Genomic DNA, 25,001 nt, shown 5'->3' on the forward strand with positions numbered 1-25,001 from the left:
AATGTGACATACCGTATTTCCAAACAAAACCTGTTATTTAACAAGAAAAAAACATAGAGAGGGATTTTATCCATTAGGAATTGATTGGATTGTGAAAAGTGGTCTATATATGACAGATGAGTGATGTCAGCCTCAAAAGGAAAGTAGTTGTAAGGGAGTCATTTAATTTTGATGAAAGATTATTTTTAATGTGTTATGTGCCCTGCTGAATTGTTCACAATAAGACGAGGAACATGTACTATGAAAAATACATAGGGTCACTTCAATTTCATGTAGACTTAAAGGAATATTCTAGGTTCAATAAATTAAGCTTAATCAGCTGCATTTGTGGCATAATGTTGATCACAACAAAATTATTTTGACTCGACTTTAAAGCAAAAATGGAGGTTACAGAGAGGCACTTTCAATGGAAGTGAATGGGGCAATTTTTGGAGAGCTTAAAGGCAGAAATGAGAAGATTATCATATTATAAAAGCACTTACTGTACACTGATTATTCTGTTTGGGATTCAAATTTATTTAAATCAACATTTTAATGGTAATTTTAGGGTTTACAGCGTTACGTCTTCTTGGCAACAAAGTTTTAAAATTGCATAGGAATGTATACAGAAAAGGTTAGTAGGTTATTTTATCATACTTAATCCATGTTAACATACATATTTTTTAAGTTTTGTGCCTATTCTTTTGAAACAGTGAGCATTTGAATGTTTACGGATTGGCTCCATTCACTTCCATTTTAAGTGCCTCGCTGTAACACAGATTTTTGCTTTTTTGATTTAAGGAATAGTCAAGTCAGAATGAATTGCTTTGGCAATAAACACAAATGATTGTCCACTTGTTTGTGGTTTTAGGTTTTGAACATATCCAACTACTTGACAACTTAACTTAGCCAAACTTCTAGCTCAGTGTTTCCCAATCAGGGATTTGCAAAACCATAAGGGTCTGTGATGGACTGCAGGGCATCCATAAGCAGGAAATAAATGAAATAAAATGTGTAATATTTTTTTTTTTTAAAACTAAACATTTTAAAATGACTTATTACTGATTACAAACTCACAGTGCAAACTCAGTGAAGCTGATTTAATTAGTCTTGCATTATTTAATATAACAACTTATGAAGATGCTTAATTCAGTGTATTTCTTGAAAGATTAATGTTATTAAAAATTTGTTGGGGGTGTATAAAAAATGTTCTAGCCGAATAAAAAAACAACAGCAATCATCATCATCAAACAATCAATTACATATTTTGTTTGTCCATCTAACTTTGCATTCGTTGGCCTCTTTGCAGGTTGACGACCAAATGAAGCTTCTCCAGAACTGTTGGAGTGAACTCCTCATCCTGGACCATGTTTTCCGGCAGGTGATGCATGCCAAAGAGAACTCCATCCTCCTAGTCACAGGGCAACAGGTGAGTGGCCACAACAACTCCGCTCCTGTAAACCGTCTGGCTACGTCAGGCCCTCCCCGTAGATCTCATCAGGCTTTTTTGCCAGTGTGGATCAACATCCTTTAAAGTGCTATCGACTGCCCCGGCCACTACATTAAAAATAGATAATGCTTAGGTATAAAATAATGTGGCCAGAATAATCAATTGTGCACGTCTTATCAAGTGTGTGGTGAACGAATAAATAAAATGGTTGGTTAAGCATGCATGAGTCAACATGGTGAAAACGGGATATGAGAAGGGAGAGAGACAGAGAGAGACAGACAGGGAGGTAAAGCAGAAGATATGTATGATTTACCTTTCTTGTCTCGGAGGACAAGCACTGGATGGACGCCTCAGGCTTTGTTGAGTCTCTCCGCACACAAGGACCTTTAATTCTGTCTTCAGCTCCACCGCATGCACAAACACATGCACACTTCGAGAAAAGGTTTAAACTGCTTATAAATAAATATGCTTTTGTCCGCCTGTCAGTAAGACATGTGTTTAAATTTTAATTCTGTGTTTACCATTCACCCTCTCCTGCTCACAACATAGTGATCTCCAACAGTAGTATCAGCTCAAACATAGGGACTCATTCAAAACTTTTCAAACAGTTATTTATGCGATCTATTTAACAGAAGTAAATTATGGGTAGTAAGCAATAAATATTAGCGTGTTTACAGTACATGCACGTTCTTACGCAATAATGCTTGATAAGCTGACAATGTGTGTGATCATGTGAAAACCTTGAACGTCTTCCTTTTGTTGAGGTAATGTTATAAACAGTTTAAGCAAAAAACGATTGACACCGGTAGATTGCTCATTGCCGATTTCGCATTGCATGTGAACACCTTTACTGGTGTTCTTCCCGGCTTATCCAATGTGTGGAACTGTTGTGCGCATGACTGTTTAAATTTTTTATGTGAAAAGCAGCGAATAACACGTCTCATATAAAGGCAGTTTCCTTGCGTTGACGAATTTTTGGAATAAACTAATTTTTTGTAGATATTAGCATATTGGTGTGCATATTAACATACTCTATGATGAATATGACATAAATATGAATAGGCTATAGCCTAGTGGTTAGCACACATGATCTGACATATTGAGCCTTAGTGCCTACGTGAGCAATGTGAGTTCAAATCTAGCTTGCAACATTTCTGTAAGTAATGGATTAAGCAATTGCAACAATGCAAAACTATTGCTAGGGAACCCAAAATATTCATGATGTAACCGAAAATAATTGCTAGAGAATGCAAAACTATTTAAAAAAATAAATCCCCTCCCTGTCATCTAAGGGGATCCAGACTTCGCAGATGTGTATCCTGCAAACAAAAGTACACTAGTAATCTCCCAAGTTTGCACTACAGTTTCAGAGGAGATATAAACAATGTCTCAAACTATGCGCAGATTTGTCAAGATACCAATGTCTGCAGTCAAAATTCAAAGATTTTAATACAAAATCACACATTTCTCATCAAATTCACCCCAAACCAATGTATCTGCACTATGCTATCCATATTTACCTTAGAACAATATACCTTTGACCATATCTTGTCTAATTTGTTATTTAAGGAGAAACAGCTGATACATAACTGAAAACTCCATCGTAACTTCACAACAGTATTGTGTGCTGAAAAATTAACTTGTGAGTAACATCATTTCAGGTGTCACATCTGGAGATCTTTGAGGGTTCACTGTGCGATTGAATCTCTTGATTATCGCAGACAGGATTGTAACCGCTCTGTATAGCGCACTGTGTTTGATTAGTGATGTCTGGAGGAGGGTTGGGGGCGGGGTGGAGGAGGGCCAGAACATCTTTGCATATTTTGCCTAATGAACAGCTGGTGCTGAAAAAAGCCTTTGGGGAGAGAGAAGGCAAAGTCTCACACAGTTCATTACGCCCTATTATTCCAGAGCAGACCAATGACAGCCCAACCGCACAACACACCAACAAATAAATTCTCTGTATTTATTTCCACAATTATTTTCAAAATTTACATGAAAATTAATAAAACAATATTATCATTCAGGTGAATATACCTTTAGATTGCCTCTATAGCTCACCCCCCAAAAAATGTCATTATGTCATTGTTTATTTACCTTTATGCTTTTCCAAACCAGTATGACTTTAAGGGCTTTTAGTGAAAGTCATCTGAACTGCTCGCCTCGTCTGTTATCTTGTTTGAGGACATGAATCATTGTTTCTCACTCTGAGTTTGTATGGCAGCAAAGCACTGCGACACATGACACTGCATGGGTGGATTTCCAATGTCACAGACCCAGATTTCCCCCTCCCACTCTTTAAATCACATCTTTTCCCCCCTATGTCTATCTGTCTCTCTCACACTGAAGGTCCCAGGCCTTCAAGAATCAGCATAATCAAAATCAAATTTATACAGTGCTTAGTCTTTTGTCAAGATCACATGTTCTCTGATCTTTGCAATGTCAGAATGACTTAGAAAATATTCATACAGACTGTTTGCTGACAGTTACTGTATTTAGTAGGTTCTATCTCAGTTAGGCATATTCAAGCAGAGACATTTTTTTTACACCCCCTTTAAATCCTGATGAACAAATTTTACTTCAAATTTAAATATTTTGTTACATTTTAGTATTATTTTGCCCTGAATTATCAATAGCCAATATTTTTGAAATTATAATAAAATGGATTAAAATGTACATTATTATTAATATATTTTAATTATTTTATATTATTATTATTATTATATTTGTTCAATTAAAATAGTATGATCATTTTATATTAGAATTGATAAATTATATAATTTTTTAAATATTTAAATGTTTATATTTCTGAAAATTAATATATGTATGCTTATATTAATTCCTTCCCCTATATTATGAAATAAACATTTATAAAGTGCAAATATGTGAGTCCATAGCATTAAGAACAGGTTGCTACTTGGGGCACATGGGCAGTTTGTTAAATCCCATCCACAAATTACGCCGGTGAAAAATTTGCAAATCTACAGCCAGGACTTTAAAAAATTCCACTCATCGTATTTACACAATAAATAAATTCCAATACGCCCACGTTTTTAATTGCAAATCCACCTCAAAGGGAGCTCTCCTTATGCTTAGGAGGTCCGTCGTCTACCTTCTTCCAGAAACCCTGGCGCTGTCAATTATGGTAATGAAGTGTCAATAAATATAAAAATTTTATATGGACTGCTTACAGTGAGTGGCAGCTAAGGACTTGCCTCCAAGACAAATTTGCTGCTGCTGCAGATATTAAGTGCACCTGAAAGAGGAGGAGAGGGCCACGGGGGTCCCGCGCAGAGTTCTACCCGCTAGCCTGGGGGACCTCCGGCGGCCTCCACTCACTCGCTTCGCTCTCCACCCCTCCTCCTCCTCCCTTATCTGGTGCAGGGCGCTAGGGTCTTGTGGGTCTGGGCACCAGGGATGGAGAAATGTGCAGCTCTTCCCAGTTTGGTATGTTTCTGATTATCATTCAGATCTCAGCCCGGCACACTGTCCCTGCTGTGCAGAGAGTAGCTCAGCTATGCTAGGGAAAGAGAGCTGCCAGAGCTGGTTATTTGCTTGATGCAGATAGAAACGTTGTGTTAAGTGCAGTCTGCTTTGTTTTTAAACTGAATCTTTTTCTAAAACATTCCCTAAAACGAATGCTCTTTTTTTAATGAAATATTTTTGGCTCCAAACATATCGGAGTGGACCACATCGGTCTGACATCTTCTCAAAAATAAATTCAGGAATTGATAGTGTTTCTATAGATGATCCATGCCCAAAGAAATTAATTGTAAAATTATAAAAATATCCAAAATTAAAAAAATAAATACGAATAATGAATACCTTTGTGAATACCATGTAAATGTGTATAATTTAAATGAGACTGAATAATGTTTCCTGCATGTGAAGTTCATGTTTGTGTACGTGTTGAAGTGTAATAGTAGTGAGCAGGGCCGTAACCCCTATAGACATTGAGGAAGTGCATCCCCCCAATATTCAGATCGATGGTGGATGATCAATATTGTCTGATTCTTAAAATGTTACAACATTTCACTCAAATTGTTATGCTGACAATATAATAAAAAGATATATGAAATTACCAAAATGGATTTTTTCATAAGTGGACTCTAGAATTTTAAAAGCCACTGTATGTACCAGAGATTGTTTAGAATTTTTAGAGATGTTGCTTGATGTAATGTCTTATCGCCTATGTGTGTGTCTGTACTCTCGCCCCCTTTTCTTCAGGTGGATTACGCCCTAATTGCCTCCCAAGCCGGGGCCACACTCAACAACCTCCTGAGTCACGCGCAGGAGCTGGTAAGCAAACTGCGTTCCCTCCAGCTGGACCAAAGGGAGTTTGTCTGCCTCAAGTTCCTGGTGCTGTTCAGCTTGGGTGAGTTAAGAAAAAGGGATGGAGGGGAAGAGAGAAATGGGCAATGGCCTCTATGCATTATCAAAATCTCACTTGCAGGCTCCCAAGGTTCTTGAGGGACCTTGGGATAAGTCAGGAGAAGCCATTCACTTTATCTGTACAATAAGACCATAATTATAAATGCCACCGTCTCACCCGGATACCTTGTCTTGCCTGACTCTATCAGAACAGCATTGTCTCTTCAAAACCAACTGTTAAACACACTTTATGAAAAAGCTAATCTGTTCTAAGTACAGCATTAAACTGCAGCCTTAACCAACAATCCAAATCTCTACAACCATACTCAGTCCAACCCAAATGTGGTTGTTTGTTAAAAGAGTTGTTCACCCAAGAATAATGGGTGACAAATTATGGCCCTCATGTAATTTTAAACCTGTATAACTTGCTTTCCAATTGACTTTTTCAGTGGAAACCAAAAAGAGTCGTTTTGAGGAATATTACTTGTTTGCTGTATTAGTTTGTTATTCTCTAAAAATTGTCACCTCTACCATGGCTTTCAAATCTCATTTGCGTTTGCATACAATCAAAGATGGCATGTCAGGATTTGTTGCACCATGTTTGGCATCAATGACAATCAATGACAATCAGTCGAGAGTTCCGCGAAGGCCAGTTACATTTGACGTCATTGGTCTTGATGCGGCATTTTTAAATGTCAGAATTTACATTTTTGTGAGAACTATTATTTTAAATCAAAATTAAAGTGCAATATATAAAAAAAGATCTCATAAGATGGCATGGATATTTAACAAGCAACAGTAGCATGTTATAATTGTCATCTTTGTGGATATTTGTCATGCTGTATCTGGTAAATCCAACTTGGTCACGTGACAAGTCGTAATAATTGTACAAGATGGAAAAGTTAAAAGAAGTCAGACAAGTTGGATTGTACAAAAACACACAACTTTTTCTCCTATGGAGAAAACAAATAAACCAACAAATTATGTTATTATGATTTTCCTAAATGTATCCCCTAACCCAAACCTAAACATCAAGAATAACCCCAAACCTTTGTGTACCATGGAAGAAAGAAAACATTTGGGTTTGTAATGAGAAAGGGAAATGTATTTCAGGTTAATGACATACAGTACATCAGTCATTTTCATTTGAATAAATAAACATGGAATAAGTAGCAAAATGTTTTCACAGACGTTTCTTTTCTAAAAATAAAATGTTGGTTGGGAGGCTAGCTAAAATTATATGCTTGTATTTTATCGATTCGAAATTCTGTTTGTTGATTGGTTGGTCTCTATGGGAATAAATTCATATCTTTCTGTATGATCCAAGTTGTATGATATCTTACGATTTTGCGAGTTGTCATGAGACTATGTTGGTTAAATCATTACATGGTACATGTAAACAGCATTTGAGTGTTACTAAGCCACAAAGATTCCTGCTATAACTTGCACATGTACACAATCAAGGTCACAGATTCATTGAAACGAAGCTCACACAAATGTAAAATCTTGCACCAATAATTTAATAAATGTATGTGGTGAGTGTCTGTTAACCTTCTACTTGCTAGCCTGATATTTACATTGAAGTGATCACGTTACATGGATCAAAATCATATACCAATAAAAACCTCTGAGGTCAAGGAAGCTCTTGCCACCAATACACAATAGATGCCGGTCGCCACCATGAAAGACTAGCACTGGGCATCAGTTGGGCCCGCAAGAACATTCTGGAATACTGATTCCCTCCGTCCACATCGAAATCATCATCATATCAGTTGCGATTGTTCTGTCTTGTGGATCCAGATAGGAGAAGAGACAGAATTTGATGTGTATATGGTGTGTGTGCTTTCAATGGCAGCTTTTCCGTTTGCCATGTCCCTGAACTAGTAGAAAACACTGAGTTGGGTGTGAGCGTCTATGTCAGTTCCCTGGCCACACCTTGAAAAGGTTCTTCACATCTTACCTACACCAAAGACCAGTGCTGAGAATACATGAAACTCCCACCCAGATCACTCAGCCTTGCAAAGTTTATGTTTATTTTGATCGGGTTTGCATGGCAGAGAATTTGGTGTAAATAATTTGGCAAAAACATCATCCATAATAAAACTCTCATCTGAGGGGAGTGTATGGCCCCAGTTACTGCCCCGCACTAGCAGCTAACCCCACCCATGTTGTGTGCCAACCCAGAGAAACCAAGACACTAAGAGAACTATGCCTAAAGATCAAAGGTGGCTACAATTAATATTATCCAGTGGGTGGGGGTTGAAGGGTGTTCTGTGTATGTATAAGTGAACATATTGTTTGAGATATGTGTACACTTTTCCTATTGCTATTAAGGAGCCTGTCAGATTTTAATTAAATGAAGTATGAAAATTCCATATTGTCTTGTAAAAACTAGCTTTTGCTCTTATGCGATACTTTGCTACAATGTTTTCGCAACGATTAAAGCCAGAAACATTCTCTATAGCCAATGTTTTGCAAGCGCACAGTCCCATTATACATGTGTGTTTTTGCATTACTGTGGTAATAACAATACTCAGTGCTCAAAGGGATTACCTTGAGAATGATCTGTTTTTGCCATTAAACTAGATAATTATTCAGGTAGCTAGCTTTAAAAAACTTGCTCATCAAGATTTTCTTCCATCTGTAGCTTACCTGAAAACAAACACTGATCGTGGAAGAAAACAGTTTACGCTAATGCCACAATGTATGTTGCCCTTGTGGCAATGATGAGAATGCAATACATTTGTTGCTTTATGAATTGCATTCTGATGCATTTCGAAGTACATTGACACGTGCAATTGAGCTTCTATTGCTAGATGCGTCTGCTGTCACATACTTGTGTAGAGTATGTTTTGGACTTTAGTATTTAAAATTTTAATTAGCTCTTTTTAAGATGTTTACCAGATGTTTGTATACAAATGTAACTCTTAGAGAAGAACACAATGCTTACAAGGCGATAAGTGCTTTCACAGACATCTCAACCAGGTACGTTTGTTTACTGGGATGTAACTCGGGGTGTATTATGTAAAGACATAATGAGTAGAATATGACTGTACAACACATCAATGTTGAAGATATTATCCATTTTTTTTGCTGAACATATTTTTTTTTTTTCCCCTTTTCTTCCCAATTTGGAATGCCCAATTCCCAATGCGCCCTAAGTCCTTGTGGTGGCGTAGTGACTCGCCTCAATCCAGGTGGCAGAAGGCACATCTCATTTGCCTTCGTGTCTGAGATGCCAATCTGCGCTTCTTATCATGTAGCTTATTGAGTGTGTTACCATGGAGACGTGGCGCTTGTGGAGGCCCACGCCATTCTCCACGGCATCCACGCACAACTCACCACACGCACCACCGAGAGCATGAACCACATTATAGCGACCACGAGGAGGTTACCCCATGTGACTCTACCCTTCCTAGCAACCGGGCCAATTTGGTTGCTCAGGAGACCTGGATGGAGTCACTCAGCACACCCTGGATTTGAACTCGCGACTCCAAGAGTGGTAGTCAGCGTCAATATTCGCTTAGCTACCCAGGCCCCCTGCTCAACATATTTCTGTCTCTACACTATAAGATTTCAATGCAAATTCTGGTGTTTAAGGAGCCTGTTTTTTGCAGAGGTAGCTTATTTTGAATAAACCCCAAAACAGAATCAGATAAGCAGGTAAATGTGCTGGTAAACTCAAGGCCACACACAGACAAGCTCAATATCTGGCCTCCATAACTTCAAATCCACTGTACCAGCCCTCTTAAACCCTTCTGGATTGAATTTACAAATGAAGCCATTTAACGGAAATCAAAGTCGCATTTACCCAGTCTGACATGCTGTTCCACTCCCCACTACTCTAAGTTAGTGTTCATTCTCTATCAGCACGCACAAACCATCACTATTTGTCACTGTCGGGAGCCCAGTGGGGCTCTTTGTAAAGCTAAGTGTCAATAAAGAGGAGGACAGACATGAGTTGACCCAGGAGCAGTCACTTGTCTCCTCGATTCCTCCGGCTTGTCGAGAGGACCGATTGCAGTTAACCAATCACTTCTCATTCTTTTCCACAGCCAAAGCATCTCTATCTTTCGTGCTGTCAGTCTCCATGTGTTGAATAGATGTTTGGGCTCTAGCTGGAGCTGAAGGCTTTATCAATGTTTAAATAATTACAGCCAGGGAATTGATTTCCTCAACAACAGAAGAGGCGGTGAAGGATGAACAATGTTCTTGTTGGAGGGAGGAGGGTGAAGACAACAGAAATGTTGGCAAACATTTCAGGAGTCACGCTGTCTTATTTCTGCTGCCAGATACGTTTGCAAGAAATGCAGAGCAGTAACTGAGCAGTTAAGTTAGTCAAGAAATTGAGTCTCAATATAGTCTATATACACTGTGAATTTGGCAACAGTAGGTCAAAGGTTTTGCTGCTGAAATTGGTCTGTGCTTACCGAAATTCGAAGCACTTCGCCCACTGTCCAGTGACTGAAGCTGGAAGTGTTGTTTAACGTATTGGCACATGTGAGCTTCAGTGTCAGGTTAAAATGTCCAGAGAGAGGTGCTAAAATGAGTTGTATTTTTTGTTGTAATTGATGTTATACAGTCTACAGGAATGCATATTTTATTAACTCTACCTATGAAATTGTAAAATATGTCCAGACTGTGTTTTGTGTACAAAAGAGGAGGTATAGTGTAGTAGCTCACCTTCATGAACCCACTTTTGCTTTGAATGGAAAACTGCACCAGTCCAGTTCTGTGAGTGACTAACAAACAGCAGCACTACATGTTTAGCAATCTAGACAACCAACAAAACCCCACTAGCAACAAGCTCTTTTGACTCTCAGGTGCCTAAGGCTGGGCTCTGGGGATCTCTGGCAAACATCACTGAACAACACATCATAAAGTCATGGCATGCATTCAAAAAGAGAGTCCTTTCCTCTTTTCCCTTCCTTTAAAGAAGCAAAAAAGGATGTTCCCACATAGGTAGGCTCTAATTAAGATGGCCTGTGTTGTTTCCTTGATCTAAATCGATAAGTCTACCCTTGTGCAAAGAGAGGATAGATCAGTAATGCATGCAGAAAGGTCTCATAACAGGTGCAAATATTCATTTCCTGAAACAGACCAAATAATTTGGAAGTCGGTTGGGATTGATTAACATTCGAGGGCTGGGACGGTTCAATATTTACGCCTTGGAGACCCCTGTCTAGGGCCAAATAATGGTGCATAAAACTGCAGCTACGTCTTAATTAAATGCAAGATAATGGGGGCAGGATTTTCTTGTGAGCTATGCAGTTTGGCACTGACAGGTTGTAAGTCATGTGGAAGATGTGAGACCTGAGCCTGATCAATACACATATAAAGCAAGTGCATGTGTGTGCAGTCACCCTTTGAAAAACAGCATGCCAAAATGAAGATTTTATTGCTCAGAGGTTTCTCATTCATAGCTCAGTTCACTTTGTTTAAGTATCAACTTTGTCGCAGATAATTCTTCTAAAATGAGACAATTGTTGACATATGAAAAAGAAAACATTGACGGCAAAGCTGTAGAAGCACATGTAGAATTTGTGGGTGAAGAAAAAATTAAATATTTATTTGCAATGATTTGTGACAGACCTTTCCCGATCTGACCACTCAGTACATAAATTTTAACACGCTCCCTTCCCATAAACATTCCTTGTTGTCACCAAATACGTTCATTTAGATTTCACTCAAAGGTGAAAAACCTTCTAATCAATCCTGAGTGCTCCGATATTTTACAAATCTGAAGTAGAGGAGGCAGAGGGACTGTGCAATGACCCTAATATTTAAGGGTTATTTCTTTTGCCCACTGTCCTTTCATTCCATGTGACAGAAATCAAAAGCTTCACTCCTGCCACATCGGAGAGAGGCTCTCTTTGAAACGGCACCCTCATTAGGGGCCTTAAGAGGCTTTCAGACTTTATCAAGCTTTAAAAGCCGCTGATATCTGCCACATCTGTCTACACAGAGCAACACAGTGGGCTCTTGCATTTAAAGGGGTGTGAAAGGATGAGCTGCACTTTGCCTTAAGCACTACTAGCTTTTGTCATGCATTCAGCAATTTCGCGGAATTCCAGCCATTCCTCTCTGATTTCGACACTTTGCTTGTGTGTCATTGCTGCAATCTGCTGTTATCTCGTCGGTTTATCATTCTTTTTGTTCTTTATCTGTTACTACACATTACTTTATGATTAGCTTTAAATTGCAAACAATTTAATGTGTGATTGGTGCTCATTAGCCATTAGCTTTTTTATCAGAATGCCTACAAACACTTAAGATAAGTCATGTGGACAAGTGTTCAATGGGCATTGGAATCTACATCTGTGGATTTACTCTTGATAAAGGCGAGATTAAAACTATTTGGATGTATTATTGATGGATTGAAATTTCGCTGTGATGTTCTCAAATCTGCGATGCTTAAATTTGCTTTGATGTAATGCAAACAACAAAAAAAGGTATGGCTATCACTGTTAAAGGGATAGTTTCCTTAAAAATACAAATTATGTCATCATTTACTTACCCCTTGTGTTCTTCCATACATGTAAGGGGCCGTAGTGATCTATCCTCACTGTTTTTTAGTTGTTATTTTATGTATTTTATGCATTAGATGGACATCTTTGACCACCACCTCAGTTTTTTTCCCCATCCTCTCAAACAGGAGCACCATGTTTTTTAGACATTGAGTCAAGTTAAAAAGCAAACACCTCTCGAGACACCTACTGTACATTCTGTTGTTTTCGTAGCACTGCGAAATTCTTTTTTTTTTTTTCGTAAAACATTGTTCGTATGTACAACCCTAAGACTTTCTTCTGTGAAACATAAAAAGAGATGTTAGGCATCATTCACTTTCATTTTATGTAGTTGTCGACTGATATATAGCTGAGCCCAACATATCGGCCTGATGTATATTTGGTATTATAAAATTATTGGCATCTGCCGATAAATTTGTCCATTTCACCAATATGTTTTGGAAATCATGGATGCACAAGGATCTTATTTTTTAAGATGTAATTTCTATTTTATAGAGGTAAAAATCAGTATAATTTTTTATAAATATGCTAAATAAAAGTTATAATTAAATTTTTTGCAATTTAAAATAATTTACTATCATATTAAATTATATATATTATAGTATATACATTGTTAATATATTTTTTTTTACAATTTTATAAATTGTAAAATTGTGTATATATATATATATATATAGGCATTATATCGGCCACCCTGCTCTCTAGATATCGCATCAGCCATTAAAAAAACATGCAGTTGATAAAAATGTATTTTAATTTTTTAAATGTGAACAGTGACTGAGACTTTCATGCTGCTTTACATCTCCATTTGTGTTCCACAAAAGAAAAAGAAAAAAGAAAGAATAAAATTGGGCTTGGAACAATATGACGATGAGTAAAGGATGAGAATCTTTGTTTTTAGGTGATCTAACCCTTAAAGGGGGTGGTTATTTTGGGTAAAATCAGTGAAAATGAGCGCTGAAAGTAATGCACTGTTTTGGTAACTAAAGTATAATTAAATGGCAGGCATTCAAATTCTGTTTTCAGTATATTATTAAATCTGGCACAAAAATGTTATCCATAATGTGTTTTTAAATGTTTGGTCGAAATTCTCCCCACTTCCAGAAAAATCTTTTCAAACTTTCTTAAATTGTTAGGAACTAGAACGGCTGGTTTTCCTTTGACAAAAGCCCTGAATGAAGTGATTGAGAATACAGTGAGCTATATGCTTGTTCTCCTTCTCTCGCTCCATCTCACAACTCTTGCTTTCGTCCCTTTGGGTTCCTCTCTTTCCTCTGCCAGACCCTTATTACAAGCTGTCAGTTTATTATAAAACATTAGGAAAGCAGAGGGACACTTGCTGTAACTGTCTTATCGATCTGGGGGATAGATTTTGTGATTTAACACCCAACCCTCCCATATTTCCACATTCTCAGCCTCCTATTAAACCTTGTGCTTTCCTTTAGCTATTGATGCATTAACATTAACTGTTACAAGCAACTACAGAAAATCAATGACCAACTTTTATTACTGGCTGCATAACACGCTGGCTGGCCCACGCTACAATACTTAGGATGCAGGCCGGGCCCAGAACATGCCTTACTCATGTCAGGTGTTTCCTAAGCGATATCTGCACTGGAAATATCAATCGTATGAGTTCTGACTTCCCTCTGTCTGTTTTTGCAGATAGTTGCCCTACAACAGAGCACTTGGGTGCCATTTTTATCAAATCTGCCCAGCAATGCTACAAGATTCACTGCTAACAAGAGCTATCAATACCCTTAATGTTCAGGAATTTTGCATTTAATTTCACTCCTTCATAGGTGGTACCTAACGATCCAAAAGGTGAAGCTACACTTTCAGCTTTAATGTGCAATACCAATTTATTTCAAAGTATAAAGAGGTAGCACACTATGAAATAATAATAGCTTGCTGTTTCGGTCTATCACGTGAATCGAAAGGGATACATTTGTAAAGAAAGGGCTAAAAAGGAGCCATGGCAAAAACAGATCACACTTAAAGATTTATGAGACTTGCAGTCCATCCGGGACAAACATATACAGGCTTTGTTTTTCCAATCAATGGGCTGAAGATCATTATTCACCCTCACCACAATCGTGCTTTGTATTTTTACGCATTGTAAAGGGGACTTGTTGTTGTTGTCTGTGCATATTTTAGAATTTCTTCTTTTCTTCAGCTCGTACATGACCAAAGTTCTCTATAACATCTGCTTAAGGCTTGTATTCTAGCATGCAACCGTGCTAATATCACACCATGGGTGCTTCATAGCTGCAGATGCTACTTTATTCAGATGCAATTAAAACCATAACTTCTTAGGGCATACAAAAATATCTTATAAAGTCTGCATACAAGCCCAGGACCTTTCTCTGGTGAGTGATTGCCTGGTCTGCCAGAGGAAACACAAGCTGCTGCCGCAGTAGGATGTGTCTATTGATCAGGGAGCCACCAGGTCTTATTTAAACATTGCACACAAACACAGATAAGGGCGTTACACAAGCTATAACATAAACTCCCCTCGCCCCAGCCTGTCATTTCTCAATCGATCCCATAAAAAGAGTTCTGTGCCGTGGACATCTATATAATCTGTATGACCCAGTCATACAAGAAGGAAAACACAGCACCATTTTTCAGCCCCCATGTGCACTAAGCAGGTCAAACAGACACTACACAGCTGAGCAGATATGCACCTTTCCCATGCAAATAGTTCTGCATCAGTTTAAACAGATTTGTGTGTGTATACATACAGTATATATATTTATTATGTATACCTTGAGGTGGATGGGCTACAACAGCAGAAGACCATGTCTGGCACTTTATTAGGACCATAGTGTTCCTTATAAAGTGATCAGTGAGTGTTATATATATATAAAATCAAAGTGGCTCGTGAAAAAATAAAAATGGCTTGGAAAATTAGGCCACTCTGTCTGGTGGGCAAAAAATTCAATTTCATACCCTGGTTACCATTATTCAGGAGAGCATACAGCTGATTATAAGAGGTAAGGTATTACGAAAGCATTATAATGCAGCCTTCTTCAAGTTAATGGTTAAACATTTACTTTTATATTAAAACAGACTATATTGTAAGTTCTAAAAATGTTATGTTCTGAGAAACAAAGACTTTATCGTTTTCTTTGTTGGATATAAAAAAATCTAACATCTGTCAAACCAACAGTATCACAAAGAGAGTACCCAATGCTCATCTGCGGGCCATAACAGAGCAGCTATGCCATTTTGGCACTAAAAACAGGCCACTGTAACCAGAGCCAGCAGTTAAACGTGATGGCACAAATGATTCAACAGGTGCTGCAGCCTGTCTCTTGTTCTCCTTTTCATCCACATCTCCTTTCTCCCCCCTTCATCGCAACAAAGCCAAGGAATGCCTGCACTGCCTTCACATTGGAAAAAATGCCCCATCATCAGTCTTCTGTAACGTAAACCTGCACAGTCCTGGCAAGTGTGAGGAACAAGGGATGGTGTGGGAGGGTCACACTTCAGGGACAAATATAGAAATTAGAATTAATCTAAACAATCGTCTCACTCACCCCAAATGGGGAAAGAAGGTTTAAAAAGAATGGGAGGAGAGGGATTAGGTCACTAAGAGACACTTGTGGTGTGAGTCCCAGCAAGAGCCGTGAGTTGTCTGTCAACACTGGGAATGTTGGGAAGAGTGGTGGAGTGAGGTGTTGTCTATTCCTGGTTATTGCCATGCTTGGACACTGTCTTGATGTTGAACTGTGTGGGGTTCATGACTCGTTCGTAATCATTTAGTCATAAGGCACAGCATTAAACGCTTTCTTGATGCAATAAGCGCTAATCTGATTGGCTGAAATAAAAGCACACTGGAACTTTTTGGGTGATTCTTACAAATTCTTACATGATATTTAACCCCAAATAATATTTTGCATAAAGAAAATGAAGCCTACATTAAGATTATTTGTATTGTAACATTATTTTCAGGACAATTTTACCCTCCAATTCTCATTACCGTAATGTGTCCGGACATTTTCCCATTGTTTTTAATGATTTCCATTATCATAACGCAGTAATTTTGTCTTACTGTATTACCTAAAAATGCTGTTGTACAATAATATTTTTTATTAAAATCAGCATACATGACCAAGTCAAGTGACCAAGGGAGTACTACTGTAATGTACAAATGAGAATATCATAATTATCTTTTTCACTTTTTTTTATTGGACTGTTGGTTTATGACAGTATATTCAAAGTCTTATTCAATTAATGGGGTGCAATAACATTATATTGCATCCAATTGAGCTATACAACTCAAGTCATGTGCTTACTAGTGGTTATTTTTCCACAAAGGTCATATTTACTCCAGCAAAATGTAAAGCACCGAAAGTCCTCTGAAAGTATCACATCCTAGTTATGATATTATTTACCCACTTTTATCCAGCTTGCCAGAAGTCAAGCTAAAGCTCCACAATTTAGCCTAACTTTGACAGTTTGACAGTGGGCTCCTTACCCTCGAGGTAAAGGAGCCCACAGCTTCTAATATAGCAGAATTAATTAAGTGAGAATTTACACTGACTCTTGTATTGAAGCAGTTTATGCTAGATATGAAAGAGTAGAGGGAGATAACCAGGATAAAAGATGCACATGCAGTTCTACTCTACTCTAATTCTAATTTTATCCAAAAAATAAAAACATAAAATACACTTCCATCAAACAAGGGTACAAGACATTTAAAAGGTCCAAATGAAAAGTGTGTGTGTCCAGGGCAAGAATAAGCAGGAAAAATCACTGTCCTTCACACAGAAAATATACATCCCCAGGCACAGTGATGAATTATTAATTCAAATTTGTCAAAAAGGGGGTAGAGTGAAAAAGGATAGATATTGATGGAGGCTTGGCTTTAATGACCTCATTAGGTGTGTGGTTTTCCACTATGGGCAGGATCTGGACCACAGGTAGAGTTTTGGGGGATACTTGACCCCTGAATGATTTTCTGTCACTTTATTGTAAACAAGAAGAGCTTGATGCACACCACCCCATTCCTGCGCATGTAATCAACTGACACAAGGGCGTGTTGAATACAAATAAAGATTCTTAAAAGATGCTCGAAGGCAGATCGTGAGAGCAAAAGGATGGACACCCTTATGGCTATTTAGCAATAACAAAATTTTCTGGACACTGCTGAAAATGAGTAATAAGCTCTTTTTCCGGAATTTATTCAACATTTAGCAAATACATAAAAGCAGAATATATTAGCTCTAATGTTTAAAGTACTAATGAGATCTCCACTTAGCATATGTCATAAAAAAAACCTAAGTTCAGGATTCCCCCTCTGCTCCCTGTACAATTCATCCAGGTCAGGTGCTTTCCCCCCACTTTTTCTTTTAGTAAGCCTTGCTAATTGTTCCTTTGGTTTGCAATTTTGTAGCTCCATGTATTATATTAGCAATGGGTTAATATGATTTTACAAAGAAAGTGTGGATGGTGCTTGTCTGTGCAAAAGCCATCACAATGCTGTGGTATTTTGTAGAGCTTTACTGTGATGGCCCAATCAAAACAGCCCACCCCAAAAGATATCCTGGTCCCTAGATATGGTTCGGGTCCCTCCTTCAATGGCTATGTATACATGTACTAATTTTCATCAATCCGAATAAAGTTAATCTGATTGCAGATTCCAAATATACTGTTTATATGCCCCCTAAACTTTGCAATCTGGTAGAACTATTCATTTACATGTGCATTACATGTATTCCAAACAAAATTCTGTACATGCAAAGAGCGTCAGTCGTTGTGTTCTGAAGTTTGAGAAAGGCTGAGAGAATGAGAATGGCACCAAAGTCCTTAATTGGCATTTATGCTTTGTTGAGATATCTAAAAAACATGCCAGAAAAGCTTTCTTCTTATGTTACTAACTCTACTCTGCAAATAAAGAATTAGAAGCGGTGGTTAATATCATGTCAGACTTAAATATGTATGTATTTGCCTCATTCCTCCTCCAATATAACCGCAGACACCTCAGGATGCGAGTATGAAGTAAAGACAGGTGGGTAAGATTTGACCTTAAAGGAGTTTATAGATGTGGAATGGAAACAAAATAATAGGCACTTTAAGCAACAGCTGCAGATGGGATACTATGCAAAAATCACTATGCAATAATGACGGCAGAACGGAGCATTTAATCATTCAAGAAAAAATGAGGTATTAGGCTATTTGAAACAGCAAGAGAAGGGATGCTTGCAGTGTTAAACAACTGTCAGAAGAAGAGTCTTACTCTTGTACGATATAAATAGCCCAAGTATAAAACTGTAATGTTGGTGTCTAGGAGTGGAAGAGGAGGAGAGGAGACGCAGGAGAAGAACTTTTCAATCTTTTAATTATAAACGCTGGAGTGGAACAAATGATAGATCTAACTTCACAAAACAGCAAACCAAAGAAACACAAATGATTCGTAACGTAACACTTCATGGACTGACAAAGGAGTGGGTAAAACTAGAGGATATTTATATAAAAGGAACCAATGAGGGAATAGAATACAGGTGAGGATAATAAGAAACTGATGGAGGTGATGAGGGCAGTGCACTATGGGAAAGGAAGTCTGGGGGGAAACTTCAAAATAAGAGTCCTTGAAGAAGACATGAAGGAGACAGACTATGACAAAAAACATAGATATTATTATTAATAGGCTATCGATATTTTTGAGGTTTTTTATTCAAAGCCGTAAACACACCTGCTGCTTAAAATCCCTATTAAGAATGACACAACATTCTTTTTTGCTTTATGTGATGTCATGAAAGAACATACTGTATGTGTCCTGCAGAATATTCTGTGCGAGCCCATATACCCTTAATAATGTGTTTTGTCATTGTTTTGTATAAATTAGATTCCTGCGACGAGTATCACGTATAAACATACATATGCAACACATTTCTCCCCATGAACACAAGGTACTTTAGAAAATGATTGAGAAAGTAGTCGGATTCAAACGTTTACATGGCTAATATTTTTATTTTAATCTGATTATTTTTGGTCTACATCACTCCTTTCAATCTGATGGAAATTTCATTCAGATCCAGCTCAATCGGATCATTTTTGTGTTTACATGAATGCTTTTCAATCCGATTGATCTATCAGTCGGATTATAAACGGATTACTTGGTTGCATTTAAATGTAGCTACTGTGAAACTATTGTACGTCTGATCACTCGAAAGTAATAACGCACCTCTTGTCAATTAGCAGGATGAGTTAAGGGACAAGTAACATGCCAATTACTTAAAGTTTGTTCAAATGCCTAACCCTAATGTCCAGGTGAGAATCCAGCCAAATGGACACAATATGCAAATGAGAGTTGAATTAATGAGGACCAAATTTGTTTTTATTCCCTTACCTAAATTAAGTATGGGATATACAATAGTAATAGTGTTGCTTTCCTTAGCAAATTCCACTAATGTTTGATTGAGTTGGAGAAACCTGTGAAAACCTTATATTTAGCTTATGTGTTCTTTGATAGTTTTCTGAACATGAGGTTAGAGGATGCTGCTGTAGATCACGTTTTACAGCAAAGAAATGTAAACCTGCAAGGTGGTAAAGGACAACAAATGCTATACTGATGACTGACACAATAAACACTGCACACTTTAGATAAAGCCATTTCAGTGATTACAAAAACTGCCTTGTGCATATCGTATAATGAAAGAATTTAAGTTTGATCATTATAGTCAGTTCAGCCCAAACCTACTAGTTCTCAACAGTGATTGCGGCAAAAAATAAGTAGATGTAAATATATTTCCCCTCACCTTAAGAGCACACAGAGTGCCTTTCAGCTAGCATTTGTAACAAGAAACATTTGCCCAAGCTTCTCGTGTTTATTTCATCACACCTAAGGCATTTTAAACCATCCTTCCACATGTTGAGTTTGCGGTGTCAAAATCATCCTTGGGTGACCAGGACGTCTCTTCTACCTGCTTAGTACCACAACGACGGGCTTACATTTGACTTAATATATCCCCAACTGTACCAGTCCTGCTTAATTCTCTTTCATAATGGTTGGAGTTGAGCTGGGAGTTGACAATAAGATTGAGCCCTAACGTCCTTTCAGGCTTTTCATGGCTTAGACAAGAAGAACAACCCTTGAAGAAACAAGTGATGAGCTGGAGTCCTTTATATGCAATATAATCAGAAGTTTAAAAAAGGGGGAACGAGAAAAATTGTTCGAAGTTTGCTCGGACAGACGACATCTCATCTCAAAGGGATAGTTCACCCAAAAACGATTGTTCTGTTGCCATTTACTGACCCTCCCCTTACAAAAAACTTTTGATCAGAGCTTTGCGGCAAACCTACAGTACAGTAAATTGTCCATTGTTACCAAAGTTCCTGCAGGTTTACCACTACCGGTGAAGAGCTGCAAAATTCTGGTAAACATTTGCAACGAATCACAAGCTCATTTGCATGTGAAAATAATTAGTGGCATATTTGTGGCAAGTTTGCGGCTAGTGTGATTTTTTTACTCTAGATTTTATTGTAGGCCTATGGGTCTTGTCGTTCCAAACTTCTTCTGAGGATGAGAAAATTAATTTTTGGGTGAACATTTCCTTTAATGCTTATAGTTTATTGATTTGGCAAAAATTCCAAAACCGAAAAAAATTCAGAAATCTACCAATATCACAAGAAATATCTGAATACATGCTAAAATACATTCTAACCCACTGAAACGAAAGAAAAACACTTTCAAGTCACCATTTATTCAGTAGGTAAATATTATCAATGGTGACCTAGCGGACCTTGGTCATGAGTGGCGTTTCAGGGGGCGCATCAGAAATGAAAAACGGGCCTCCGCCAACATGCCCTCCGTCTGAGGTCATCGAAATTCATGGGCTGCTGCAGCACCGCCCCATTTCCTGATTGGTGTGATGCTAGAAGTGAAGTTAATGATGAATAAAGATTACATTTTGACATGCTTGATTGACTTAATGATTACAGCATGCAGTAAACGTATAGGGAGGGGGTGTTCAGGGCAGGATGGCAGATGTTTTGCCCTTTGAAATGCTGTGGCTGTACTAATGGTGTTGTGTACATACTTTGCTCCAAAGGAGTAATAAATACTTACGAACATGCAACCCATACACAATGACACCTGACAGTGCTGCTCAGTCGCACGTTTAATTTCCCTGCTTTTAAACAATGTTTGTTTTCTATTAGACTCTGAGAGGAAGTCATTTATTCCAGTGACATTAGCCAGCTAGAAATGTCAATGGATTCATAATTTGCCTTTCAAATTTTGTGTTATGATTTAACTGCTCATTGACTAAACTATTAGAGGTGAAATTCCATACCCTCGTGTATCTTAATTTGCAGTATGCATACCAACAAATTGAAATCAATATGCCATTACTGTAGCGAGCTGGTGAACATCGTAACGGTGGCTACACATCTTTTGAATAAAGGTTTCACTATACAGACACAACACGCATTATATTTGTGCATTGTGAAAATATGTCAGTATACTAATGAATCTACATCTCACGAGGGCTTTGGGGGGTTGCCAGCATAAATTTCTCGTGGAATTATCTTTTTCGCTTAGAAAATCCTTTCTAATTAAAAACCATCCCAGCATATCAGAATGCGAGGGATGGTGGGGGTGTCTGTGAGTGGATATGTTGGGTCGTCTAGCATGAGCGCCAGTCAAATGAACAATGTATTCCTTAGGACCTAAGGGTTTAGAGGCAGGCTCCATCTCAACCCTAGTGCACACTAAGGATTTTTCATGAAAAAAAGAGAAAACTTGATAATTAGTCCCACAGTGGCTAAATGTTGAGATAGAAGATAAGAGTGCTTACCATGCGATGCTTCAACCTGACTGATGCTTATATACGTTTTATTTTTCTTGCTATTTCGCTCTCTGTCAGCAGGGCATGATTAAGCTTTTCTTGTTGTGGTTAAATTAAACAAACACGTTCATTTTCTCCTTGCAACATGCCTCTCTTGCTTGGGACAGAAGATATAAAGCCATTGTCATCGATCAGTTGACTCTTTTAACAACCCCCCATGCAGCCCCATAATAATTAGCAATTAAAACTCTTTTAATAATCTTTCTTCAATTAATCAGAGAAAGTCTGAGCCACAACAAATCTCAGTTCTCTCATAAAAATTGTGAGAAACCATAGTAATTAGCAGTTGGAAGTACAATTTATTTTAGCGAACTTGTTCATTCAGAGGGCGGTTTCAAATGAAACGGTTTCAAAGCTATGTTGTTTGTTGTTCCAACATTGTTGCTAAATATACTTTTGGGAACATTAACAGTGATCCTAATATTGACAACAAAGTTAATTATTAATATACATTTTTTCCAATATTTAATATTTATTCCCAATTTCTACAAAGACTTGGTTCGACCAAATAAATAAAAGAACGATTCATTCACAAATCACTAACGGTAACATACATTCACTGACTACCATATTAGCAAAATATGTACACCTACTTATTCATGTGATTATCTAATCAGCCAATAATGTGGCAGCAGTGCAATGCATAAAATCATGCAGATATGGGTCAGGAGCTTCAGTTAATGCTCACATCAACCATCAGAATGGGGATAAATGTGATCTCAGTGATTTCGACCATGGCATGATTGTTGGTGTCAGACGGGCTGGTTTGAGTATTTTTAACTGTTAATCTAATTGGATTTTCAATTACAACAGTCTCTAGAGTTTACTCTGAATTGTAGCAAAAACAAATAACATTCAGTGAGCGGCATTTCTGCGGATGGAAACGCCTTGTTGATGAGAGAGGTCACTGGAGAATGGCCAGACTGGTTTGAGCTAACAGAAAGTCTACAGTAACTCAGATAATCACTCTGTACAATTGTAGTGAGCAAAATAACATCTCAGAATGCACAACATGTCGAACCTTGAGGCGGATGGTCTACAACAGCAGTAGACCACGTCTGGCACTTTATTAGGACCATAGTTTTCCTATTAAAGTTTCAGTATCATATTAGCCTAGTCAATTTAAATAGAGTCAAAATCAAAGCACTGCATTACGAGACGGCAGAACACAGAGGAATTCCACAATCATAACAAGTGACATGGGATGCACTGTCTAAGTTTCCTTACCATGTTATCTTGACTGACAGGTCTGATGACTGCATTTTCAGTTTGCTTATTTTCATGAGGGCTTAAATCACTGGAGTGGAGCTAGAGATTTGTACTTGGTCATCTTCTGTTAAACCGCTCCCCTTTCCTTGTCCTGATTGCGCCTGCTGGTGTGACCCAGGGCTCAAACATCCTCACCAGTGCTATGAAGGACTCACAGCTTGTTCTATAGACCTCATTACATGCTGAAGATGTCACTTCCCCCTTCCTCTTGCCTCTTTCTCTTTCTGTCGGTTGAGGCAGTACCGATTATTTTTAAGGGAAAAGAGAGCAGGCAGCGAAGTGTCAGCTGGCTCATTAGATATGGCTGGGTGGGTCCAAGTGCGTTTTCAAAATTGTTTGGAGTTGCACATAGACCCCAGCAGTCTCCATTAGGAGGGACTAGAGTGGGATGACCATGCTCCCGTTCAACCCCGGGTCAAACGGATAAATAAAAGATCACATGAGGTGGCCCCTCAAACCTGATTAAATAGAGCCACACGCCAGGGATTCATTGTCAGTTACTGCAGCCATCCTCACCCTCAACTGGAACTCAGGAACATATTAGCGTGTCATAAATTGAAGACATGACAAGGAAAATGTGAGAATCTAATTTGGAGCATGAAAAATTACAGGTCAAATTGTTCCTCTCTGATGAAGAAATGAAAAAGCATTTTAGGTCTCTGCTTATTTTATGTCCCAGGAGATTAATTTACCCCAAATTAATTATTTTTTGGTCAAAACCTCCAGAGATTTTGAGCATGCACTAAAAGATAGTAGCTTGAGTGTTTCATGTCTTTTGACAATTATTTTGCCTTAGTAACCCTAAATAAGTTTTTGTATCCTGGGGGATACAAACATTTATGAGGCTGAGGAGATGAGCAAAGAGTTGTTGAAACTTTTGTGAAAAATACTGAAAAGGGGGTCCATGCAAATACCGAGGACACTGACGACTTTGTATATAAAGTCTGCCATCGACTCACAATCTTTATCTAAAAGCAAAAAGGCAGCATTTTTTGAGAAGGCAGCTGACATTGAGGCAAACACTCCAATATTTTCAATGTTATTTTCATGATTTCTACAAGCTATAAATTGGAAAATGAAAGCAATATTCTCGAGAAAACAAAATATGGTGATGTATTATTTGGGCCCTAATGTGTTAAAAATTGCAATTAATACATTTTCAGTGGTACCTTTACATGCTTACCCTTTTAGGGTTAAAATACAAAAATTCCATGTCTCTCTTTTAATATGTGGTCATAAAAAGAACAGATTCAGAAAAAAGCTATTTTCCATTGTTTTAGATTGTTGCATGTCAACGTAGGACATGTCAACTATGAATACTTTTGGTTATTTCCCCCATTGGTCAAGACTGCTAATGTAATCCTTATGTAATCCATAAAAGTAGTCTAACTGTAATATGATTACAAATTTTTAAAAATGTGTAATGCAATCTAATGCAAGTTGACAATGATTTTTGATTTTTTTTTATCTGATAACGTAATCGAGATTACAGGTTTTCCATTACTATCTAACTCTGCCGAAAAGTGTAAACGCTAGCTGGGTTTCCAT

At 37.9% G+C, this 25,001-nt stretch overlaps 2 protein-coding genes across 8 annotated transcripts in view; one reads left to right on the forward strand and one right to left on the reverse strand.

The window, feature by feature from the left end:
* LOC127641069 (adhesion G-protein coupled receptor D2) overlaps positions 1-25,001 on the reverse strand; it is a 306,626-nt gene that overhangs the window by 163,882 nt on the left and 117,743 nt on the right. Inside the window, exons 25-26 of one of the 6 annotated variants that reach the window (XM_052123827.1) lie at positions 1,743-1,859; positions 1,282-1,536 (exon numbers count right to left, since the gene is read on the reverse strand). The exons of 4 other annotated variants lie outside the window; for them this stretch is intronic. In XM_052123827.1, coding sequence (XP_051979787.1) covers positions 1,510-1,536; positions 1,743-1,859 — 144 coding nt within the window. In that variant the 3' untranslated portion in view covers positions 1,282-1,509. Of the gene's footprint in view, positions 1-1,281; positions 1,860-25,001 lie in introns of those variants that run through there. One more of the 6 variants, XM_052123825.1, reaches the window with a different exon arrangement.
* The window catches only part of LOC127641071 (nuclear receptor subfamily 5 group A member 2), a 60,830-nt gene that overhangs the window by 31,903 nt on the left and 3,926 nt on the right, over positions 1-25,001 (forward strand). For both annotated transcript variants that reach the window (XM_052123834.1, XM_052123835.1), the window contains exons 5-6: positions 1,289-1,408; positions 5,657-5,804. In XM_052123834.1, the coding sequence (XP_051979794.1) occupies positions 1,289-1,408; positions 5,657-5,804 (268 nt within the window). The remainder of the gene's footprint in view (positions 1-1,288; positions 1,409-5,656; positions 5,805-25,001) is intronic.

Source organism: Xyrauchen texanus, chromosome 50 (genome assembly GCF_025860055.1).
Source record: "Xyrauchen texanus isolate HMW12.3.18 chromosome 50, RBS_HiC_50CHRs, whole genome shotgun sequence".
In the NCBI taxonomy this organism is placed as follows: Eukaryota; Metazoa; Chordata; class Actinopteri; order Cypriniformes; family Catostomidae; genus Xyrauchen; species Xyrauchen texanus.